This window comes from Euprymna scolopes, chromosome 8, assembly GCF_053919585.1.
Source record: "Euprymna scolopes isolate OS-2025 chromosome 8, ASM5391958v1, whole genome shotgun sequence".
NCBI lineage: Eukaryota > Metazoa > Mollusca > Cephalopoda > Sepiida > Sepiolidae > Euprymna > Euprymna scolopes.
In genome coordinates, this window is record NC_136489.1 from 119568415 (window position 1) to 119595162 (window position 26748).

The 26748-nt window shown below is 35.3% G+C and overlaps 1 protein-coding gene across 4 annotated transcripts in view; it reads right to left on the bottom strand.

Moving 5' to 3' along the window:
• LOC145283742 (myoferlin-like) overlaps positions 1 to 26748 on the bottom strand; it is a 425198-nt gene that overhangs the window by 272501 nt on the left and 125949 nt on the right. For all 4 annotated transcript variants that reach the window (XM_080132804.1, XM_080132803.1, XM_080132802.1 and 1 more), the window contains exons 4-6: positions 9723 to 9828; positions 1564 to 1624; positions 440 to 642 (exon numbers count right to left, since the gene is read on the bottom strand). In XM_080132804.1, the coding sequence (XP_079988930.1) occupies positions 440 to 642; positions 1564 to 1624; positions 9723 to 9828 (370 nt within the window). The remainder of the gene's footprint in view (positions 1 to 439; positions 643 to 1563; positions 1625 to 9722; positions 9829 to 26748) is intronic.

Genomic DNA, 26748 nt, shown 5'->3' on the forward strand with positions numbered 1-26748 from the left:
ATTTCAAAGTAAAACCCGGAAAAATCATGGATTACATAGAAAAATGCGAGCATGAAAAGTTTATATGGTTAAGATTAAACTTAAAGTAAAAGAACTATTTAAAACTGGAAAAGAAAAGGACAAGATATTCTAGTAAAAAATATTACATTTATAAATTGAAATATTGCAGCATTAAGAATTTTTAAAAAATTTAATTTAACATTATATATAAATTGTTACTACTGCAATATTTTAAGTTATAAATTCATTATTTTTTTTGCTAAAAAACGTTTTTTTTTCTTTTCTAGTTTTAACAACTGGTCCTTTTACTTTTCTAAGCTTAATCTTAACCATATGACTTTTCATGCTCGCATTTTTCTAATATATATATTATATCTTGTTAGAAAAAAAAAATGTCCCTCTCTACAGATGTTAGACAAACAAGAAAGATGAAAAATACCTGGAACATCTGTTTTTTGTTAGACAGTTTTCTGCCTTTCCTTCTTCGGGCTTTTTTCTTTTTCTTGGCCGGAACAATCTTCACTTCTCCCGTTTTGGGGTCCACAACCTCCACGGGAGGCGCTTCCTCCTCTTCCTCCTCCTCCTCTTCTTCTTCATCATCATCACCTTGATCAACAACAGTTCCACCAGCGGTACTGGTAACTACAAATTTATAAAAAGGCTTAATAAATTTATGTTGGCATACAAAAATATTTCTATAAGAAAAAAAAAAAAAAATGGTCTGACACAAAAATATCAAAGACATGCGACGTTTGTCTATTAAAGCTTCAGATCAATTAAAAAAAAAAACAAAAAAACACAGGAACTAGTATTAAAATGCAGACATGAAAAAATTTGATTTTGAAAGTCATAATTAAAGATAATGAATTTAAATAACATGGTAAAAAAAAAACAAATCTATTAGATTACATGACACTATGTACAGTTTACCTCTTCATACTAATACTATTGAATACTAATGAATGCTAGAGCAAGCTAACCTAAAACCTGTGAAGCCTTCCATGTGTCTCCAGAGATGAATAATCATTTTAGGAAAGTGTGCAAAAGTAGCCCGAGAGGATTATCCAAAACACTATTGTTTCACAATAACCAAGTCTGGCACAGGGCAAAATAGAACACCTGAAAGTGAGGTTGAATGTATTTATAGAAATCCTTCTGAAGCTTTCATTTTGTTTATTCAATAAATTTGTTTTAGTTTTTACAATGGCATTTTCAATACCTTTTTTTATGTAAAGAATTTTATATTGAAAATCATGAATGGTAAATGTATGTTTGTATGCCCAGCTAAAACTGCAAAAAAAAAAAAAAAAAAAAAAAAAAAAATACAAGACACGCCCACAACGTTGAACTATTACAAGTGAGGGTAAATGTATCTATAGAAATCCTGTTGGATCTTTCATTGCCTATGTCATGTGTAAATACATATGCACAGTCTCTAATTAGGGCTACGAAACGTGTCCAGAGCTGGAAAAAAAAACAAAAAAAAAAAAAAAAAAAAAAAAAAAACCCAAAAAACAAACAACTGAAAACAAATATCTAAAAGGAGAAAATAATTCAACATACCAGCAGGACCACTTGCAGACCCGGGTAATGGAGTGTAGCTGATCTTCAATTTTACTATTGACTGTTTAAAAAGAAAAAAAACTCAAATCAAACAAAATTTCATCTAAGCTGTGAACTTTTTTGTACTAATTAGTAGGGCTATGACAACAGCATATTCTTTTCATTGTTTTGACTCTAAAGTATATATCCGACACAGACACAATCAACCGAGAACCACATCACTCTACATAAAAACATAAGATATCAATAGATATATACCTGAGAATCAAAACAAGGAAAAGAATATGCTGTTGTCATAGACTTACTAATTAGTCATCACTTATCACAGTTAAAAGCCCCCCCCCCGATAGAGATCAATGAAATTGTCAGTTGAATAATGAAGAGTATTATGAGGGGATTCAAAATGATTAACTGAAAGACCAAATTTTGATTACTTATATGAAGAAGATCTATAACAAGTATATTTTGACTGTGGATATGATGATGACCATGTTGTAATCTGCAGAGAAACAGTCCCATGGTAATGTGTTCTGATATGAGAAATTCTTGAAAAGAAAGCGTTTGTGGAAGTTCCATTTGACGTTTGGTACATGGAAGATGGAAAGTTATTTGCTGTGGTAGAAAGACAGTTATTGCTGTGAATAATGAACCAGAGATAGGAGCTCAGCCGGGCACCTATGGAAATAACGATATAGTATTGAAAGACTAGCATCATCATAAAATATGCATGGAAAGGAATGATATGAGAATGATATGATGGATGTATCATGCGAGTCTTAAAGACAGGCTTAGATCAGATGACCACAGAGGAAAATTAAATGTGGACAGTATAGAAAGATGTTAGCAGAACAAGAAACTTCGTTAATGTGGTCACGTTGAAAGAATGAAGGTTCTTGGTTTAGTAAGTGTAGAACTGTTGAGATAGCAGGGTCAGTTGGCAGGAGAAGACTGAAGAAAAACATGGGTGAATATGATGGATTTGAGAGAAAGATCGATAAATAAAGACTTAAACAGAGATAGGTTAGTTTGATATTTGATTTTTAAAAGTTATCCAACATGTCACCACGTAAATCAGGCATTAAACTAAACATAAATACACACACATTATATATATATATATATATATATATATATATATATATATATATAAACATATGAAAAAACTAAGAAAATAATGATAGTTTTTATGTAATCATTTATTTCAACAACGGTCAAATTCAATCTTCAGAGAAATTATGAAAATCAGTTGGGGAAGAAGGGGGTGTTTTAAGGAACGTCATCACCAATCTAGGGAGGGAGGGGGTTCTTACTTTTAATTTGGCCATAATTAAATCCTTTCTCATTAATTTTCTATTATATTTTTCCTTGACTTTCATTTTGTCCATCTATTTCTTCTATTAACACTGTTTCTATTTGAATTTCCAAGTGGTCAGCACTCGTGAAGTAAATATATAAAGTTGAAAAAAAAAAGGGGGGGGGTGAACTGGTGTTAAACGCTAATCTCTCTCTCTCTCACACACACACACACACACCACACCACACACACACACACACACACACACACACACACACACAGACTTAGAAAATAACAGTATGCATACATATAATGATGATTGCTACTTCTTGACAGAAGTTTGCCATCTCTTCAGTTAAGTGTTATTGTGTCCGTAGGTGACTTTTTAATCCATCTCTAATGAAAGTGCACATATATGACATAAAAAACTTTCCTTCTTGTAAAGGTGATCGCATGACGATATTGTGAATCCTCGAATGACGTGTCAGCCCACTTTTAGATTTGCAGATTAGACCACAAACATGACAACTAAGTGTTGCCGGATGTGCTGTAGAAGCAGCCTCATAAGACTGTCTCTTCCTGTCTTTGATTGCGTGATTTCATATGATTAACAAAACCAGTTTTTGACAAAAACTGTCATATACAGTGCTCTTCAGTTCCTGTTGCAATTTCTGACATTATATTATCGTCCTGCTTTCTTAAAACACATTTTAAGATTCCTCGTGAACCAAGTGCAAAAGAGATCCATACAATTGCACTTAAGGGAACAACAAGGATATTAAAAAGAGCTCTCGGTTGGTTTCAATAAAAAGCAGGACAATGTTGGCAGCTGGTTTGGCTGCCCCATACCCAACGTTACAATCTTCAAAGGAATAATAAGAAATAGACACTGATATTCATACGTATTGGACTATTTCTCTAGAGAAGCATCCATCTTGGAAAAAGTTAGCCTTATAGAAGGTTGTTTTCTTCAGAAGGGAGAATTCTGAACAAACACCAAAGAGTGTCTCAGCAATAACAGATACCAATGACGTTTGAGGCAATAATGGCTTGTAATGTTTCTATTTTAAGCATTTGAGAAAGCAGAGACATGTCGGATTATGCTTTTTTTCTGTCTGTGTCTGAACATCCCCAACTAACATTATGACTGTTAAAGTCACCTAATAATATAAAGGGGCAAGGAAGTTGGTTGATAAGTTTCTCTATCTCTGTTTCATCTATAGGGTCATTTGGGGGTAGATAGATGGAGCAGATTGTGACTGTTCTATGTAAGATGGTTGTGGTAGCAATTGCCTGTAAATTAGTTTGTAGATTTATTTGGCTTTGTGCTGCGTTTTTGTTGATGAGAATGGATGTTCCTCCAGAAGCTCTATTTGGATTATTTGTTGTGTGGTTATAATCAGTGAAGTTACGGAGATTGATAGTTTCAGATGGTTTTTAAAAAGTATCTTGTAGGCATATTATAGTAGGGCATAGATTGGATATTAGTAGAAGTAATTCATTCTTGTTGGCTTTTATACCTCTGCAATTCCATTGGATTATTTTGTTAGCCATAGTTCAGTTTTGTGTTTTTGATTTCCTTTTATTTTATTAAGAACTAGCGGGGGTACCCGGCGTTGCCCGAGTGTTTGTTTCCGGGACGGGGGGGGGGTTTAAAAAATGTTATGGTAGGTAAGTAGGAAGGATCAAACCCGGAGTCATGAGTAAAAGTAGGAAAATAAAGTGTGAAAAAAAACAAAAAAAAAAAACATCTGCAACGTTAACAGTTCGGCCACCAAGAAAAGTCCATTCCAGTTGTTTAGGAAAAAAAAAAAAAAAAAAAAAAAAAAAACGTCTACGGTAGGTCGGCGCGAACGTGAAAATATAATGTGAATTGTCCAGCACGCTAACCACTACGCCACAGAGCACTGCAGCTTAGTTTAGTGATTTTAAATAACTTCACATGAAATAACTACGAAGCCAAACCGGTGTTCTCTTCTCAACTGTTCCTTGTGAACGATCCCCAAACGGTGTTAAGTGGTGGCAGGGGGAGGAGGAATTTATTAGAGAGAAAATATTTTACCACTTCCATTGATCTTAACCGATTTTGGCCGTGACTTCTCAGCAGAAAAAGTATAGAAATCTAAGATTATCGAGGAATTTGAGAAATAATAAGCCTATAACACACCTCAGATATTGTTCTGCCGTTTGTGCATATTATATTTGCATGAAATTTCTTGATTTTTAATCCTATTAATGTCAAAATTAGACGGGGAAAAAATGAGTTCATTTTATTTATATAGAGATAACAGTGGTTGTTTTCTACTATTTGATTATGGGGGTTCGGAGGCTCTACCGTCTGTTTCCATTATTTCCAAGGATTTAAATTTGTTCTGATCTGTAGTTCTGGTTTTTGACGTGGAGCGAGATCTGTCTTTTTTGGGTTTTTCATTTATTTTCTGTTTGGTTGGTGAGAGATTTGATTTTTTTCTTTGCAGAGTGTACTAGGCGATTGTTCTTTTGGTTTTGGGATGTTTTCAGTTTGTGTGGGTTTTTTGTTAGAGGATTGTGTTTGATTTTTGGGATCTGGTGAGATTTTATTTTCAACTGTTTTGTAGTTATTTTCAAGTACAGCTTCAGTTGACGGCAGTTGCTGTAAGGTGGCTCTCAATGCCTCAACTAGTTCTTGAAGTGATTTTATGAGGGTAGAGATTTCCTTTAGTTCAACGTTTTCTATTGTTTTTAATTGATTTTTGGTTGCACCTGCCTATGATCTAGTTGGTTCTGTTGTGGTGGCTGTTTCAATAATTTTTCTAGCTTCGGTAAAACTTACGTTTTTGGTATATTTTAGTTTGTTTATTTTTTTTTTTCTTTGATCCAGTTTTGGCAGAGCGATGAGTATGCTGGATGGTTCTCACCACAGTTTGGGCATTTTATATTTCCTTGGCATTCTGTTTCCTGGTGTTCATTACTGCTACATTTTGGGCATACTGTTTTCCTGGTGCAGTATTCTTTGAAGTGGCCAAATTTTTGGCAGTATAGACAGCGAAGTGGTCTGGGGATATATGTTTCTACTTTAATGTTAATATATCCAATCTTGAGTTCAGTTGGTGGGGTGGGAGTATTGAAAGTTAATTTAAGTGTTGGTGTTTATTGTTTGTTAGTTTCTTTTTATTGTAATTCTTTTAGTATCTATAACTTTTTGTTTTCTTAGGTTTGTTTTTATTTCTTCTAGAGAGCAGGTGCTTAATTCTGGACATCTGATGACTCCCTTTGAGGTGTTGAGGGTTTTGTGAGGCGAGGCTTTGATGTTTATATCATGGAACTTTGTCCATGTTAAAATTTCTTCCGCACTACTTTTACTTGTATGAGTAAAGTTCCATTTTTTAATTTTTTTGTGTCTAGATTTTTATTGATAATTTTTTCGATTATGAATGGGGACATTTTAGTTATTTGTGTGTTATCTTGCGGTTCCAAGATTATATACTCCGGAAAGTTTGTGTTTTCATCTTCATCAGTTTCTGGATGGGGTCTTAAGTTTTTTGGAAGCCATAGAATATATATTTTTTTTTTCATCCTTGCTCCCCACCATCCTCGGAGCCCTAAATTGGGAGATGGTTGGGGGGAAATCCATTCGCCCAAGCATCTCAGGGATACAATGATGATATACTCAAACAGTGAGTATAGCTGCTTATGACTATTTTTTTTTCATTTCCTCGGATCCAGCAAGGTATAGAAAGGGTTAGTTGTCAATAGCATGTTTTCACTATCTGATTGGCCTTTGCCATCGCCTTCTAATGATGGTGTGTGTGTTTTATAAGTGTAATGTGTTTGTATTTCTCTTTTTGTGGGGGTTTACTATTATTAGGGACTGTCATGACTAGCCAGTTGATCAGGTCGAGCCTGCCCGACCACCTGTCTAGCCGAAGTAAGGGCCAAAGTGGAGTGCTGCTAACTCACGGCCACTTGGTTCCGAGGTCATGAGGTGCTCAGCCACCAGGATCCCGTTCTAAGGCATTACCGATCGCCACCTACAGCCAACAGGTGGCCTCATTGAGGGACTTTTACTCTGCAGGGGGGCAGTCGGTGTATTCTGATACTCCAACAGGGTTTGGGAGTGTGGGGGGGGGGAATAAAATAAAAAGAGGTGGGAGAGGGGCTGTTTTTGTTTTTGGTTTTGGTTTTACAGAACAAAATTAAGTTTTACAAAAAAGATCAGAAAACAAAAAAAACGTCAATGTAGGTGCATTTTGTCTCAGAAAGCCAAAGGACAGCCTGATCTGGGAGCACCAGGTCGGATTATGCAAATAATTCATTTTGCATGATGAGTGATATGAAAACATTCCTGGCAACAAATAGAATTATTTGAATGAATCGTTTTGTTTATGGGGGAAAATATGGGGGATTATTTTAGCCATTAACCCTTTAACTAATTCGTTCAGTCGTAAATAAATGAATATAACTGCATAAATAAAATGGGGATTGATTTAAACACGCCTTGTACATATTAGTTCAGTATTTGGGTAGATGCCAGATACCAACTGTCCATTGCTAACATTTAGTATGCGACCATCTGTCTCATAGAAGGAAGGATTTTGTTTGTGGTCATAAGCACTTTTTTCAAGAACTATGGATAATAATTAAGAAAAGTTTATGAAATGCCTAAAATTCTCAGTGGTAGTTTAAATATTGAACTTTATAATTTTTCCAGTGTGAAGACAAACATATCATTACTCTTTAAACTAAAATTAATATTTTTTAAGCATCACAATTCAGGTCATAAAGGGTTAAAAGAGAAAGTGCTTTCTTCTTCCAGTTGGAAGTTGTTACTTTTTCTCCTTTCAATATTCTGAGGAAATTTTAAAAGAACTTTAATGGTTTAGGTACGCTTCATTTTTTGGTGGGTCTCGTTTTGAAATCATGGTATAAACTGTGCTCTCATCATTTTCCAACCTTACAAACGCATGCATAGAAGCAATGACAAAGTAGTACAATGTTATTAACTATATAAGCTCTGTGTTAATGCTAATTTCAAAGTATCAACAGAAATGGATGAATATATCTGTTCATGTGTATATGTAAGATGTAAGATATATATATATATATATATATATATATATATATCATGATTTTATAATCCTAAGATTACTCTTGCAATCTTGAAATTTTTGTAAATTAATTTTAACTATTTCTCACGGTTAACGTTGGCCGTATGGTTTGTTCATTGCGAAGAATTAGAGATGGCTTCATAGCAAGATTCGAATTTCCCAGCTGGCTGTAATTGTAACTCCCTGTACTGATGATTCCCGAAAGGATGAAACACTAGTGTCTGTAGGTATTAAAATTATATATATATATATATGTGTGTGTGTAGCATTTTCTTTTTAACACATTTTATTAAATAATATAGACAATTCTTGTCTACATATTTTGGTTTCAATTTTTAAATTTTGCTTCTGGCAAGAACTGGCTGATGTAACTGCTAATTGTCACTCGTACTTTCAGATCCATCCAGATCTATCTTTAGGGGTGATATCAATATATATTATACAAGGTCGCTGGAAAAATGGTGGGATCCTTCTACCGCTCCAGAAGATATCTCACTACTGATGCAATTCTCTATCTATATAAAAGCCAAGTACGTCCAAGGATGGAATACTGTTGCCATATCTGGGCAGGAGCTGCTAAAAACAGCCTATCCTGCCTTGACAGAGTACAAAATAGACTTCGTGGCTTAGTGGGGGGATGCCCTTTTCTCTACCTTGCAACCTCTCTCCCACAGAAGAGACGTTGCGAGCCTATCCTTGTTTTATCGTTATTTCCATGGCAGGTGCTCGTCTGAACTCCAATCTCTGGTCCCCCCCCCCCTCGCCAATCTTTCACGAAAAACACCAGTCTAGCTGAATCCACTGTGAAAAATTTCCCCCACTCTATATCTGTGCGTAAATCAAAACGCGGATTCTATGAACAAAGCTTCTTTCTTAGAACTGCATGCCTGTGGAACTGTTCCGCCTGCCTGCTTCCCACCGGACTACAACTTGGATGTCTTCAAGTCCAATGTTAACAAATTCCTAATGAACCGCCCCCTTAAGTAAACACTTCATCAAATCTCCACACTAACGTAATGTACTTGCAATGACCCTTATCCCTGAGTGGCTTCCGGGCCTTGATAAGTGGTGATCACTAAAAAAAAAAAAAAAAAAACAAATATTAATAGGTAATTTTTAGCTATATTAATAGTTTCTATGTTACTTTTAAGACTCTTATTGCTGTTATCAGAATTCATTTTATTAATATTTGTCTGTTTGTTGCTTTAATTAGTAAAGCTTTCAGTATATGATGTTTATGCTTATTAGTGGTATGTTCAGATGTGTTGTCTACTAAAAGTTTGCAGAATTTGAAGTGGGGACAATTTTGGTCAGTAAGGTGTTTAGCAATGGCGCTGCTGTCATATGCTAGCTCTAAGTGCATATGGGTAGCATTAGATCATTAACGTGAAGAGATGTGGAGCCTGACCAAAATCAAATGGGTGACCATTTGGGAATCCTAGACGCTGTATGTCATCTTCCTATGATCAGGATATATATGTGGTCAGGGGCCCACTTGTAAATTTGATATTCCATATAAACTTCCTCTTTTCGAGAAAGTTGGCATAGCTCAACCAGGGCTAATATCATACCAGGGTTTTTTTTTCTCCATATAATCAGTAACAGTGTTTATTTATTTATTTTTTTTTAGTGTTAAATGTAATTTCGTTGTTCAGTTACATAAATTTGTCTTCACACGGGGTTTATATTTATCCTCCACTATGAATAATTTTAGTGCTTGGCCCAGTAACTTTACAATTGAACAGAGTATGAGGCCAGAAACTCAACATCGTACTTACTGGTAGTTCTCTTTTGCTGGAATCCTTTAGGGTTACATCCAGTTGTTGTGATTGTGGTCCACCCTTCAATAGGTTACGTAGAGGAATTGTTGCTGTACCAACAGCTCTGTAAGAAATATGCAGACTCCACGTTAGTCATAAAGCAAACACAAATATCACATCTGTTTAACATTTTCCCCTTCAAGTTGATTCATAATTCAGACATTAAATACACAAAAAAAAGAAAAAAAAAGTTTAAAGGGAGATAATTCAGTTAGAAAATTGATAAAAAAAAATAAAAGCAACAAAAAACAAAACAGTTCGAATCGTAACAATGAAGGTAATTACTTTCTGAAAACTAAATCTTAGGCCAATTTAACAAAACTCGATTTCCGTAAATTGTTTTTGAAAACTATTTTCATTAATAATTAATGTTCTACCTTATAGTTTTTGCAATGTTTTGAAATATTCATTACTCTGACACGGCGATTAAGTAAATACAATTTGTTTTACTTGAAATTCAATATTTCAATTTTTGCTCTTATACTGAAGCGCCAAAAATAGTAAGGAAAAAAACGTGATATGTAAATGTAGAAAATAGATTGAAAAGAGAGTTTGTATATTATTATTTATCGGACTACTGTTCTCATCTTGAGTGTGATTTTCACAACGTTTCGGTCGATATAACCTCCAACCTTCTTCAGGTGTATCTTGTTGAACTCGGGAATGTTTCTGTCAAACTCGGGAATTTGGACGGAATTTCGAGCAGAACCCTTTATTTACTTCATAGATTGACTTTACAAGCTCAAGTTAACATTCAAGATAACTGGAGTTTGTAAAGTCAATCATATTTGAAAAATCGTTTCCTTTATAAAAGCAGATAAAGTTAATCGAAAGCAGATTATAAAACAAAAACATGTGGCCAGCTATACCTAACTTTTTATATACATTTGCGAATTACTTAGGACCTCTATCCAGTCATGGCTGACAGAACCAGAGCACGCTACCCCCGTGAAGCAAATAAAGGGTTCCGCTCGAAATTCTGTCCAAATTCCTGAGTTCGACAGGAACATTTCCGAGTTCGAAAAGATACACCTGAAGAAGGTCGGAGGTTATGTCGACCGAAACGTTGTGAAAATCACACTCAAGATGAGAACGGTAATCTGATGAATAATAATGCATATAACCAATCCTCATCTCAAAAATTCAGAAACGTAATAGCTTGTGTTATTCTGTAGGTTATTGACACAGGTGAGCTGGAGCTCCACTGCACCCAGGCTGTCTAATTCATATAGAGGTTCAGTTCACTAGACGATTGAGGTTGGGACTAAGGTAGCATGGTGTCAATGGCTGATCAAGTATCTTTTCCAGTTGTTTTTCGAAAGTGTTGAGGGGGGGGCACTCCTTATATTTCTTATTGCGACTGGAATGCAGTTGAACGTTCTTGTACCACTGTAGGTGAAGCTGTGGTGGAGGAGAGACTTGATCCTCTGTGTAGTCCCAGGTGTGGTTTTTATATAGCAGAGCCTTCCTCTCCGCTGGTGAGTTCTTTCGACTAGTGTTGTGTTATCTTTGGGATCTTTTATTCCAAGATTTTTTTTTTCCATATGTTCTCTTCGGCATTGTAGTGAATGTTCTTGCGCCACTTGTTTGCAAATGTTGTGGCGTTCTTGTAGTTCGTGTGTGTAGAAAAATAAAGAAATTGAATAAACCTCAAACTATAAAAAGACAATCATATACACATCAGTAGTCTAATCTTTTTTTTTATTAAAAGAAAACATGTCAAAATTAAACAAAAATATTAGTCTATTGATGTCCATTTAATTTTAGTTATTTTATATTTTGCAGTTTGTCCACTTTTCCAATTAATTTTTCTATTTCTCTTTGATTTAATCATTACATTAATTTTATACATATAAGGGTTTTATTTATCTCCCTGCCATGGCGGGAAAATGTGGCAGAAGGGTCAGAAAGTGGGATTGGACAAGAGCACTCTAGCCTATAAAAAGATACCTGGACAACCCTGTCAGCATTCCTTCATAAGGGCACCTCAGGCGATTAGCCTGAAAGTAACTCTTCTCAGAGCCTGGGAGGGTTGACCTAGAACTGCATAGAACCAGCAATATATCACAATTAATAGTGAAAAGGCCATTAAAAGAAAAGTGTTGGCTTTGGTGTCAGGATACCACCCCTCCTTTCTGGCTAAAATACGTATATACAAGGGCATTCATCTGTCTGTACATGTCCAGCTTCTATTCTGCCTGCAAACCAATCACCTAACCACACACATTTCAAAACTAAATATTTGTCATCATTCAACTGTCAATCTATCTTATTGACCCTAAGTGGTATTTTAGCCTTGATAAATGACTACTCATTTGAAAGAATATTATAACACTAAATCAGAACATTGGATATTTTTCCACTTTCTAATGAGTCACCACTTAGCAAGGCCAAAAGCCACTCAAGATATGGATTAAAATGATGAAAGGGCTGACGATTTAATGGTGAAGAATATCATGAGATTGTATATACCTATTAATGATTTTCAAAGTGATTAGTTATTATGGTTTATGACAAATATTTTGACATTGGGTTTGAAGACAACCGTGCTGCAGTCTGCAGGGGCAGCACATGGTTAATGTATAAGAAAAATAAAGTACAAAAAGTTTTTCTTTTAACCCTTTCCTGCCAGAATTTTTTTTTAGTCAATAAATTTTTTAATCATAGAACCCAAACGTGACGGAAGTTAGCAGGCAACTGACGCATGAACATAAACCCCCTCATTTACTTGTGGAACCATGCGTAGGTCTGTTCTTCAACGACCAGTTGGGCTGACAAGCCATAAGAGTAAGAAATATCGTTTAATTATTGAAATCCTTTGAGGTGAGCAACTTGTATATTTTTATTTATTTATTTGCGGACTATTATCCTCATCTTTATTAGTTGTTGTTTCACGACGTTTTGGCCAACTATTTCTCTGGCCTTCGTCAGGTTAACCACGACGGGATAGGAATGTCGAATCATCCAACTACATCCACAGCAATTGCTGCCTTCAATAGCTGTTCTCATCTCACCAACTAATCCTCTGACCAGCTTTGCAACAGAGCGATGAAACTTTCATGTCATGGATGCATAAGTTCAGTTATCATAACAATATAATTTACAATCCCTGCTGATCCATTCAAGCGAAATAAAAAATAGGAAGCATTACTTTTTGGAATGTCCCTTGTATTAAAACCGATTATTGTTTTTTTTTTAATGTTTAAATTAGTATGTTTCTGCTCAATAGACTTTTAGCTAGTGAAAATCCATCTTTTAGTAGTGTGATAAAATAATGTTTTTCTTTGCTTTTGATTACCTATGAATTATTGCAGTATGCTAACTCTTTTGTGGTTTAAAAAAAATAAAGGAGTATTAAGTGTTACCTACTGTAAAAATGAAGAATAAAAAGAATTTATTTATTTGCGAACTGTTATCCTCATCTTTATAGTTGTTCCACAACGTTTTGGCCAACTATTTCTCTCGCCTTCTTCAGGTGGTTAACAGTGACGGAATAGGAATCTATAACTGTATCCTCAATAATTACTGCTTTCCATAGTTGTCGTCTCACGTTTTGGCCAACTAATACTCTAACAGGCTTTGGGTAGGATTGAAACCGCCATCTTCAGACAATGCTCATCTGGAACTACAGAGTTGGCCGAAACGTTGTGAAACAACAGCTATAAAAAATAGACAAGGAGAAGAGTTTGCAAATAAATGATTAAAGAAATGTTTATTTTTGAAAGGCGATTTGAAAGAATTTGGCCGTAAATGGGTTAATAAACAAACAAACAAAAAAAGTTAAATATAAACACAATTGCCTTTAATGATTTAGTTTTATTCTTGGTGAAACCGGTTTTATGAAAGTCATAAAAAAAAAAAAAAAAAAAAAATCTTTGAACCTAAGCATTTTGTTTAAAGTCACAGGAGTCTAGGCCATTGTTAAAATTTAGTGTTCCCTGTTGACTGCCGTATGTTACTGGTCCTATGCAGTTCTAGGTCCACTCTCTCAGAATTTAACTTTTACCTCTGAAAAAGGGGTTAGTTTAGTGTTAAATCGATTGAGGTGTCTCTATCGAAGAATGTTGACGCGGTGCGGTGCAGTGGAGGCTTTTTTTTTTTTTTTTTTTTTTTTTTACAGGCCAGAGTACTCTCCCTATCAAGCACTTGCTCCTCAAATTCCACTTTCCGACCTTTGTGTTACATCATCCTGCCGTGTGAGGAATAAACACGCCACCTTAGCATTTCCGTGTTGTATTTCGATTAAATTGCTAATAATTTTTATGCAGGAAATTAACAGGATTCTACATAATTTTTTTTTCTCAGTTATTCTAAATGTTATTTCTTTAAAATTTTATGATTACCTATTTCACATCTTTTTTTCATTTCGAAATAATTAATTCTTATGTATTACTGCAATTTTAAAATATTGCTTTAGAAAACTAGTACAATCGCGTACAAAGGGAAACAATCAAGACGAGTTACTTCCCTTGTATTGACAAGTTTACCCAGAAAGTTTAAGATTTTAACAAGTTTCTGTTTCCCCCCTTATTAAAATATGAGTTTTCAATTTGACCAGATTCAAACGGATGGAATAGTAAGGCTTCTACAAAATATAATTATACTTAAACTTGATTAAGAAACTAAAAAAAAAACAAAAAAAAAAAAAAATATATATATATATATATATATATAGAAGATGTTCTGAAAATATGAGTGTACAAGTAAAGAAAAGTCAAACTGCATTGTCTTTTTTTTTTTTTTTCCAAATTTAAATGTAGAATTTCTTTTTAACACACGCTTAGAATTTATAGCAAGAATTCTTGACCTGGGTGGGAGCAAAAATATCACTCACTTGGGAGTGAATAGCAAGAGGTGTGGGTTGGACAATCAAGTGTCTCTCTCTCACACACACATATATATATATATATATATATATATATATATATATATATTACTTCAGTTGAAGTTCTCAGAAATCCCACCCCCCATTTTCTTCACTCTTGATGGCCTTGTGCCTAATTTGTTTTCAAAATGAATTCAAATTATAGTATACTAGCAGGCCGCCCGGCGTTGCCCGGTTGTAAAATATGCATAAATATTTATTTTAATTAAAGACGTGAGCATGCGAATATTATGTTTCTTTCTAAACCGTTAACCTTTTTGTAAAAAAAAAAAAAAAAAAAAAAAAAAAAAAAAATACTGGAGCCGAGATCAAAACCTAAAGACAGTGTGTCAAGTACGATAACCATTAGACCAGCAGGACTCGATTTTTAAAATGTTTTCAAACTACTTAGTAACATAAGTAATCTGTAATGTCAACTATTCACGCATGTGCATTCGTGAACCAGTTAAAAAAAATAAAAATCCAACGACTTTCACATACCAATTTTTTAAATTTTATACCCCTAAGCAACCCTTTATTCTGGATGAAAACCCAATTAAAAAGTTTCCCCACATGTCTGAATATCCTATATGCCAAATTTCAAATCTATAGATGAAAAATTCGTGGAGTATATAGATTGAGAAAGGTCCTCTCTCTCACACACACACACACACACACACACACACACACACACACACACTTTTATAGATATACTAGCATTTCAGTCCGGCGTTGCCCGGGTGTTTGGATGTGTGTGTTGAACAAAAAAAAAAAAAGTGGTAGTATAAAGGCAGGCTCAAACCCGTACCGCAAAGCACGAAAAGAACAGGGGGAAAAAACCCGACGTCTTTGTCGTTATAACCATCACCACACCAGAAGTGACTTCGGTTTTAATTAAGGCTAGACAATCTAAAAGGAGAGGATGACTCAAAAATATCTGCGAAAAAAAGCGACCTCCCCCCTAGAAAAGTGCCCAGTTGAAGGTGAAGATGTTAATGTTTTTAGCCAATTTTTCGATATTTGTTGTCTGAAAGGTACAACTTTAAAACGATACTGCTCTTGGTAAAATCCGTCGCCTTTATCGAAAGTTTTATGCAGACATGCAAACATACATACATACATTTCTATATTGGTAACTAAAAATTTCCGACCCAAACCGATTAAAAAGCTTGCCCTATCTCTGAACACCTTTTATGTAAAATTTCAAATGTTTAGACCAGAAAGTGTCAGAGTAATTTGGTAGAGACCGCAGAGGTCAATTTTTTTTTTTTTAACTGACCCCTATTATGACCCCTTAACATTTTGGGGGGAGGGGAGCTCAAATAAAGTTATTAAGTTAGATCCATGTCCAAGGAACCTATATCTAAAGTTTCAAGTGTTTAGACCCAAAATTGTCGGAGAAGTTTGGTAGAGTTCTCAAAGGTCAAATCGTTGAACTGTGACCCCTTAATAGCCAAATTTTTGGCCGAAACCAAATTACAGATTTTCTCAAATCTCAGTACCCTGTATATCAAATTTAGAGTCAGTAAACTTACACTTGACAAAGTTCTTGCGTAGAGAAATGTACACACAAACACGTTCACTTTTATAGAGTAAACAAAAACATATGTATACATAAATATATATGGAAACAATTTTGTGTTTGCTGTAACCTTTTTACGCAAATATTACGCAAGTATAAATCATGTAGAATATCTGCATGAATATAATTACACGTAATAGTTAATTAAAGATGATCATCCTATAAGAAAACCGAAAAAACTAATAGAGAATTAATTAAAATGAATGTTTAAAAGAATATGTAAATTAGCTAGATCTTTTGCTAGTGAATGCAATCCCCACAACCCATATATGAGAAATCTGTATTTTTAGAAAATAGGGTTTTTAATATGAATATCGATGCACCCAAAAGAAACACGAATTTATAGGAGTACAGATAAACAGATTCTGCCCTTGGTCAGTGAAAAATCTTTCTAGACTAAGGTAATTTTAATTTTTTGTTGTAATCCAGAGTACCTCTTTTTTTTTGAGTGAGGTGGGGTTTTCTCCACATTTAAAACAGTGTGCTTAACTCTGCTCCCGTGTAGGAGGGAGAAAAAGCAAAGAAATAGGGACTAATCACGAGAACAAAATTTGCAAACCAACTTCGAGCAGTTTTTTTTTTTTTTTTTTACTGCATCTCAAAATGTTATCCACATCTTTTGAGAAGCACAGGATGCATTTATTCACAGTTTCAATTCACTCAACCACTCAACAGGTACAAAAATTATCAATTTTATATTGTAGTGGGGCAGATTGCTGAAGCAATCTTTCACTTGGTGCTTGTATCACTAAGTGGAAGATTCTTATGGAATATTGAGATAACCTGCCCCACTATTGGTTAAATTCAAGTTGCTAATAAGAAATAATGATTGCTGTTTGAAAAGACCGATGCATAAAAACTGGTTCTGTCAAGAAGTTTTATGCAGTGGTGCAAAACTTGTTCGGTGAATTAATTTTACCTATCCTAGGACAGGTATTAGTTACATATTTTAAATGCAGCCATTACAGGGACAATTTGTTTTAATAATTTTATGAAAATCAAAATTTCAGAAATAAAACCCACTGAAAAGTCTCACTTTTGATTTACTAAAAAAATGATTGAAGCTCTTCCAGTCAACGAAAACTTTGAAGAATCACTCCTTTCTCGAATCTAAAGACAAACGAATTTTTTTTTCTTTTTTACAAAACTTTTTACACACACACACACACACACACACACACACACACACACACACACACACACACACACACACACACACTGACTTGGGAATCTTTAATAGACCTCTAGTGTGAATGTGGTATTATGGTGACCGAGAACTCTTGCTAGGATTAGCGCAAGCAAATCAAAAGGTACAGTACACAACCCCCCCTCCATTTTTTTGATTGGCCTTGTGCCTATTTTTTTTTTCTTTTTTTTTTTAATCTGTTTGACGAAATAAAATATGTCAATCTAAAGACATTGAACTGTAAATCAGCCTAAAAAATGACTTCGCCAACAAGCACAAAGCGTTTTCTTTCTCTTAGCTTGTTAAGGAAAAAAAAAAAAAGTGAACAACAATTTGTATAAACGGATTTTTTATTAATATTTTTTCAGCAAGTTCATTTCTAACAAACATAAATAGTTATGAAAGGTCACAATCTAGCAAGTAATCAGAGATGGTTAATAATATAATCGTAAACAGTGGCGACCAATTGAAATGCGAGGTCAGATAAAAAAAACAAAAAAACAGTAAGTTAATTCTAATGGCTTGTTTATAGTTAAACTAGTCTTGCAATCAGACGAGGACCATGGCATTAAATTGCGTCTGGTAGTTTTGCCTAGTTAGGTTTCTTTTTACTAGCTTTTACTTGAGACCAAACAAGTAGAACTGATACAAACACAAAATTGCTCAGCAGCTTGGGTGATAACTGCTGCTGATACTAATCAAAGCGCCACCAAATTGTGTCGTGTCTGTGGTGGAAAGGGTTTTTGTTTTACGGCATATCAACCCTTTTCGGGTTATTTAATACAGAATCTAGTAATATTGGAAAAAAAATTTTTTTTATCTATATATACTTCAAGTTGTTTCTATCTTCAAATATTTATTGATGAGGTTTGGTTGTTTCGTAGAGGAAAATTGATTTTGTTTTGCAGAACATGATTGAGTTTTACGAAAGGAAAGGAAAAACAAAGAATGTTTCGTGCAGTTTAAATCAGGATTGGTTGGTTGGTTGGTTGTTTTTGTTTTACGGCATATCAACCCTTTTCGGGTTATTTAATGCCGAATCCAAAGATTTTGAAGAAAAATCTTTTTAATAGAATATATTTGTTGTTTTCAAGTCGGTTTCTATTTAACCCATAGTAGGGACCCTAACAGGTACTACCACTCCGGGTCAGAGTGGACCTGGGAGCAATGGTAATTAAAGGGTGGCTCCACACTCCCCAAAGCCCACAAGCTGGGGCCTCACCACTGGATATAGTTTAAGGTCATATCCAGGACCCCCATTGAGGGACTTTTACCCTCTGCAGGGGGGGGGGCAGTCTGCGTATTCTAATGCCCCACCGACAGAGCCTTAAATCAGGAAGCCAGCATCTTCAGACAGCATGATCTGGTAGCACAAGACAGTGGAAAGAACGACAGCGGCTATTCCAAACATCCTTTACAGTGTCACAAAGTCGATAGCGATACACACAAGTTTATGGGATCATTTTTTTTTTTTTTTTTTTGAACTCTAGGGTGCAAGACAACGTTTGTGAAATCAATTCAACACCACAAATTTGCATCTTTTAAAAATTTATTCATAAGTGGCAACAAGACGAGTGAAAGCTAAAGTTTAGAAAGCTGATGTACTCTCTTGCATGCTTCAACGTTCTTTCCTTGCTTCCTTTTGTATACTTTATATAAAAACTAGTGGGGGGTACCCGGCGTTGCCCAGGCGCATGGAGAGGTGGTATAGTAAGGAACCGGGGGTTAAAAAAGTGGTAGTAGGCAGGCAGGCTCGAACCTGTAATGTGAAGGAAAAAAAGGTGAAAAAAACCCCCAAAAAAAACAAAGTTCATCGCACAACCGGAAGTCGTGAGCATTGGAATTAAGGGTAGTCAGTCAAAAAGAGACAATGACTTGTGAAAATGTCGACAAAAAAAAAGCGACCCCTCCTTGTAAAAACCGACAGAGTACAGAGTTAAGGAATTAATGTTTTTGGCCAATGTTTGGATATTTGTCAGACTTCGAGTTTCGAAACAATACTGATCTCGTCAGGATCTGTCACATGTATCAAAAGTTTTCGGCAGGCATACAAACACACGCATTTTGCCTTTTATATTATAAACTAGCAGGGAGTACCTGGCCTTGCCTGGGTGGAGGATATTAGCACAAGGCTGAAGCAATTTTAAGAATGGCTTCAACACAGTTAAAATAAAAAAACAAAAAATAGGTGGGTAATTAGTTTTCTACATTAACCATTAGGCCAAAGAGGATAGTGAATTCAATGAGTTGGCAATTAACTTTTGCCCGGGTGGAGGATATTGGCACAAGGACGAAAAAAATAAATTTTTAAAGATAGAAAAAAGGTGGGTAATTAGTCTTCCTTGCTAACTATTAGGCCAAAGATGATAGTGAATTCAAGGAGTTGGTAATTAACTCATGAATCATAGGAGTCGCCAAGCATGTGCAAAAATGAACGTTGCTTTTAAACCTGGCCAGGTAAGCTTCCCGCTTTCTGTCGTTTGCATTCGAATAGTTTTGCTTTATACGAAAAAAGACAAATAAACACTCAAGACGACAGCACTGTGGGAATTTTTGTTTTTTAACTCTATCAAAAAAAAAAAAAAAAAAAGAAACGGTGTCTGTTTGCAAATCTCAGATATTATGATCTCTGAAGTATAGGAAAACGTCTCCTGGAATTTAACTGACAGCGAAACCTCGATTTGAAAATCCTTTTGCAGACATACATAAACGCTTTTGCCTTTATATATAGCTTAGCTCTAAAAATAGAACTAAAAATATAAGCAACAACACTAGTTATGTATGAGCACGGCACGATTATAGACAGCAGCAAATTTTGACTTGCACAAAGAAATATCAACAATAAATAGTAATTTTGAAACTTTTTTTTTTAAAGGTGCATTTACTGTTCACAAAATCAATTTTTTCAGCATATAATGTAAAATATTTGGATCATTTTCAAATGAGTTCATTTCACAAGACATTTACTAACAGAACTTTTCTCATGAGTATGTAAAAAAAAAAAAAAGACGTATTTCTTAATTTTAAATTCTGTGGACCGTCCAGAATTGCTTGCTTGAATCTTGTACAAAATAAATATCGAATGATGGTAGGATTGGATAAAGAAATATTGTGTAAAAGAATCCTAAAATAAATACATAAAAGATCATCGTGATGTGAAGGAGTCTATTCTGTGATATGGGTGGAAGAACATCAATGGAAGAGACCTGTTAATAAACTCTCTCTCAATATATATATATATATATATATATATATATATATATATTACACGCACACACACAAGTGACAGTGTGTGTATATGTATGAAACGTCTCTACCAAAGTCGTCTCTGAATATTTGGTCTACAAAATGGAAATTTGATATATAGGGTATTGGGCCTGTAGCATACTTAATTTGATTTTTAGCTGGCAAAAATTGCTGCCAAGAGGTAAAACAGTTGACCTTGAAAGCAGTAGTCTAGTAAACATGTTTACATGCACAAACTTACATTCATAGGTTAAACAACGTTATTTTTTAAAAAAAATTATTTGTATACGTGTGAGCGTGGCTCAGTGGCTAAGGAATGAATCTGGAGAGTTGTATGTTTCAGTTTCAATTCTAGCTGATGGCACCTAAGCCATTTGTTTTTACTTTTGATCTCACTACTATATATTAAGCACAATATAATAATTGATAGAGAATTGTCTCTATAATAATAAATATGTATCCTTGGACGTACCTGGCTCTTATATAGATAGAGAATTGCATTGGATCGATAGAAGGATCCCATCCCACCATCTTTCCAGTGGCTTTGGCAATGGATTCAATGTATGTGTTCCATTTCAGATCAGGAGTAAAGGTCAAGCCCAGAAGCCAAGACGAGAGCCATTCATTTCAATTGATGCCAGATGGGGACCAAAGCGTTGATGATGTAAAGATAAAAGCTTAGTTTTAGATGCATTAAAAGTAACTAGTCACTCCTTTCCCCATTGTACCACTCGCTCAAGATCAGAGGTGAGAGAATTGGAGAGAACTTGGTCGTTTACGGTCTTAGATATGCTACCATAGATCGTAGTGTCATCAGCATAAATGTCTACAAATGATGTAAGGATGTGATTTGGAAGATCGTTAATCTAGATCAAGAAGAGAGTTGGGCCCAGGATGGACCCCTGAGGGACTCCAGCATTAATACTGTGAGCTTCTGATTTTTGCCCCTCAACTACTACTCTTATGAACCTATCAGAAAGAAATGATTTAATAATTGAGATATTTCCAGCTATACCATAGCTAGAGATCTTGTGAAGTCAACCTTTATGCCATACCCTATCAAAGGCCTTTGATATGTCAAGAGCGATTGCCTTAGAAAGGTAGCCTCCATCGAGAGATTCGCTAATCCTATGAGATAACTGTAAGCACATCTGCTGTAGATCTAGCAGAACGGAAACCATATTGGTGTCACTAAGGCGGCTATTTTTGCTGAGATGGTTGATTACTTCTCTATTTAACAGATTCCAGCAACTTACTCCTGATGCACAGGAGACGATCACCTGACTTCTTAAATATGGTACTTACTGATGAGATTTTCCAGGGTGATGGGAAGCAATTCTCCTTAAGACAACGTTTAAACAGTTTTGTAAGTATGGGCGCTAGTTCTGGTTGAAGTTTTTTTTTAGTACTATAATTGGAATACCGTCAAGGCCGGTTGCTTTACTGGAATCAAGGTTTTTGATTAGCTTGGCTACATCACGTACACATATTAGTATATCACATAGCGAGTTTTCTGATACAAGAGGAAATATTGGGGGTTGGCGGTCTTGGTTGCAAAGGGTAGAATTAGCTGCAAAGTTCTTGGCAAAGAGTTTGGCTTTGTCTAATTCTGCTGAGATTACCTCAGGTCTATTGATGATAGTTGGGATAGAGCACACGCTTCTGTTCAGGATTCTGTTTGCTATTTGCCAAAACCAAGCCGCTGCTCAGCTACTTTGAACTTAACGGACTGAACATATAACTCTCTTGCATTCTTTATTACTTTTTTTTTACAGTAGTTGCTAGCAGTCCTGAAAACGGCTTTAGTGTCAGTACATCTGTTATGTTGTAAGCAATGGAAAAGTGATTTCTGCGCGCAATGCCAGCAGCACACTCTGGGGAGAACCACGGCTGGCTGTTAGGTCTTTTTTGAAGGTATGAAACGGTTTATACCTACAATTAACCATTCCGTTAGGTCTGATACTAGAGAGGACACATCCTTTTTAAACTTGAAATGCAGATGTAGATCTGATATAAATGTTGGAAGCTATCTCAGTCAGCCAGACAGTATCGATATACTGCACGATGGAGAGGTACATCTGAGGACTTATTACATTTCATTTTTATCTTAAATGATACAACAGAGTAGTCGGAAGATCCAAGTGGAGACAGAATGGAAGCTGAACACAGTTCAGGGCAAGTTGTGATAAAAAGGTCTAGGAGACTTGCGTACTGGCCGTCAGTATTGGGCACCGAGTGGGTTCATAAGCAATGGAGAAATCATGACAGAACCTCCCCTAATCATCGGTCTTGTTTGAGTGAGTTAACTATTCCACATTGTGAACATTGAAGTCTCCACAGACATGAACATTAGCTGAAGGATAAGCAGACAGGGCATGGTCAATTTTCTCAGATATGCTTTTAAAGATAGTACCTCCACTGTTGTGGGGGCGATAGAGAATAAATACAAATGCAGTAGTGTGAGCAAGTGCAACCCAGAAGCACATATAGGGTAAGTTAGGATCTTATCTGGAGATGTCCCTACCACATGGAAAGCCATCTTTAATATAGGCACATATTCCATGCCTATGGCGATCCTAGGGGTCAGATTTGGACGTTAAATTAGAGTATCCTTTATTAGAGTATACTTTCCAAGTAATTATAACAGGATGGCTAATTCAAGGCTCTGCAAAAAAATGGAGAACTGGCTCCGGATACAAGGAGCCCCAAAAATGCGCTACAAAGACCAATTTAAGCGCACCCTCATGGGTTGGTTGGTTGTTTTACGGCATATCAACCCTTTTCGGGTTATTTAATGCCGAATCCACTGATTTTGAAAAAAAAAAAAATTTTAATAGACTATATTCTTTTTCTCAAGTCATTTTCTATTTAACCCATAGTTGGGACCCTAACAGGTACTACCACTCCAGGCCAGAGTGGACCTGGGAGCAATAGCAATTAAAGGGTGACTCCACACTCCCCAAAGCCTGCAAGTTGGGGCCTCACCATTGGATATAGTTTAAGGTCATATCCAGGAGCGTCCTCATGGGAGGAAACTGTCAGGGACAAGAAGACATGGAGAGGTGCAGTACACCATGGCACCGTAGACTTTGAGGAGAAGAGAATGAAGGGGCTAGGAGAAGAAGAGAGTGAACAACCCCCGTCCTCCCCTGCGAACACTGTCCAGGACTCTTCAACCATAACAGACTTAACAGCTACATCATACAGAAGCATCCACCCAAAAGATCGGAGACTAGTGACAAGTGACGGGACCTAATACTCGAACTCATGTGAAAGCCGATGACAACATGGTAGTCTTCGAGTCTTTTTTTTTTAATCATGCTTTTGGATGATTAAGTGGTCTTAATCTTAATCTTATGTTTCAACTGTTGTTTTTAATCCTCTCAGTGATTATCATCTTCCAACTAGTAATCTATTCAACCTTCAGCCTTGGGTGGCCCTCTAGCATTGACAAACAGTGATGGTCTAGCTGCACTGATGAGTTGTGATACAACGTAATAGTACTGCATGTGGATGACTATATATTTAAGCCCCCCTCCTCCCCTCTTTGGGTTTAGCACTGTTGTAAATGCATCTCACCCACTGCTTAAATGGCTATAAAGCGAGGCTCACTGTAAATAAACAAGCAGCTTGTGCACTGTAAAAGCAGTGGGCGAGTGTTTATTTAAATGGACATTTGTTGAGGTTATTTGCGAGCACCGATCCCATGGGCTGATGGGTAGAACTTCCGACTATCAACGCAATGGTTGTAGATTCAATCCCCGTCTAAGAAAAGGTGCTATTTTAGCCGCACTGAGGAGTTGCGATACAACGAAACAGTACTGTATGTGGATGACATATATATATATATATATATATATATATATAAAAACACGCATTACTTTTTTGTTTTGCAATACTTTTTGAATTAATTCAAAGTGCAAGTTTTATCTAAATGCGAGTTGGGAATAATTTTGCCTTTTATCAATTTGGTACCCCCAAATGAGGAGCAGAATATGTATTGTTTTTAAAATATAATTATCCACTGACACGTGTTTCGTCATTTATGACTAGATTCAGCCAATCTGATGAGTTGTAAACGACGATACACGTGTAAGTGGATAATTATATTTTAACAAACTAAGGAAAGTATTTCTTCGAAACTCCGCGGATTAAGGACTATCCATTTATCTAGTGTTTCCTTTTCAGATTAAATGTTTTTTTAACATGTTTTATTAACTGTTTGCTCATATATATATATATATATATATATATATATATATACAAGTTGTTTATTTTCCTCAATCCAATTTAGGTTTATCATTGAGGTCAACATGAAATTCATCAGCCCACAAAAGTAACTCCTTCAACCGGTCAAGTTAAATCATGTCAGTGACTTAGATATTTATAAATACCTACAAGAATATCTCAGCCTAGCAAAACTATTTTAGCTTTTTTTTTTTTTTCTGTTCTTTTGTTTTGTAGCTTTAATATAGGCAGTTACAATTATTAGTCAACCAAGGAGTGGAAGTCTCTTTAACAAGTAGCCATCGTCTATTCACAAATATATTACTGGGTGTTGCTAGACAGTTTTTTTTTCTTTGCATTTATTTATTTTTTTCTTTTTTGAGAGTTTAACATTTTTTAGATTAAATCTAAAATTGAGTATTTACTTTCCTCCCCTATTCCATTTTTAATATGGACAGGTGGGGGTGGTATCCTACTCTCCAACTCCACTCCTCAAAAAAAAAGGTGGGGGGGGGGTAACTGTAGGTGGGATAAAATAAAAATTACTCCATTTGTGCAGGATCTGTCCTTCCCTGATAGGACAGAACAAATACTATACTTTGAATTATTTATTTGCAAAATAAAATATAGCCCATCATCGAAATTGGCACAAGGCCACTAAAAGTGTGAATTGTGAGAGTGTCGGTGATCATCCTCTTACTATTGTCCGGTTTACAAGATGCATTTCAATGACCCGTTCATACAAACATGGATTCTATCATTCTTTTACCATCGTGCTCACTTCAGCAACCACAATACCACATTTACTCTTTAAACTACCCTACATAAAGTATCCCTAACAGTTTAATAGAAATTAAACACACATATATATGAGAGAGAGAGAGAGATCAAACATACGTACGATTTAATTGAAAAATTGAGAGCAGGATAATTTTAAAAAATACTTAAATAAAAACAGATAAGTCCCTCATAGTAGTCTTTAAAAAATTGACTGTCCATTGCTTTTTGGTTTGTTTAAAACCGAAAACATAAGGTCATTCTCTAAATGGGAGTGAGATTTGAGTAGAAAAAATTGAAAGAGGTAGAGTTTGAGACTAGATAAACGTCCTTTCAAGGTAAATAATTAAAAAGCAAAAAGAAAAAAAACAAAAAAACAATTGGGGCTGAGCCAAACCACCAAGTCTGCAAGTCTAGCAAACTCTAGTGACAAGGTGATTCCATTATTTTCCCCTCCCCCTGATATAATTACAGATTCTGGTTCTAAAATCGCCTAAAAGTAAAATTTCATTTTTTTTTATGGGGGCGGGAGTATAGCTAAGAATCCTCAACTACTTTTAGATGTAAATATAATTTTCCATTTAATTTGACAAACTTATTAATGTTTTCCGTTTTATGTATTTTATCCAAGATTTTGATAAAAATCATTAAGATTTTCATTTTCCACGCTATTTCTACACACACACACACACACACACACACAAGTGATGGGACGATTCTAGTATTTTTCCCCCGATTCCGATTCTTTATATATCTCTAATTATTTAAGTGTTATTTTGTCCCGGTTACCGTAAAAGGCACATCTTAAATGTGCTTATATTTTCTCAAACATAAAAACACACTTGTGACAGGGGTGATCTAGAGATTTTAGTCTTACTAGTAGTTTAACTCAATAACTTATTTCATTATTACTACAAGCAGTGGAAAATGTTTAAGCCAAAATCAAATAAAGATAATTCAAGGAATCGGTTTTGGCATCGGAAAATAAGCTAAAATATTTCCGATTCCCAATTAATCGTCCCAACACTAATATATATATATATATATATAAGCAAAGGTACTAGCGCTTTGCACGGGACTTTGCTGTACACTAAGGTACCCG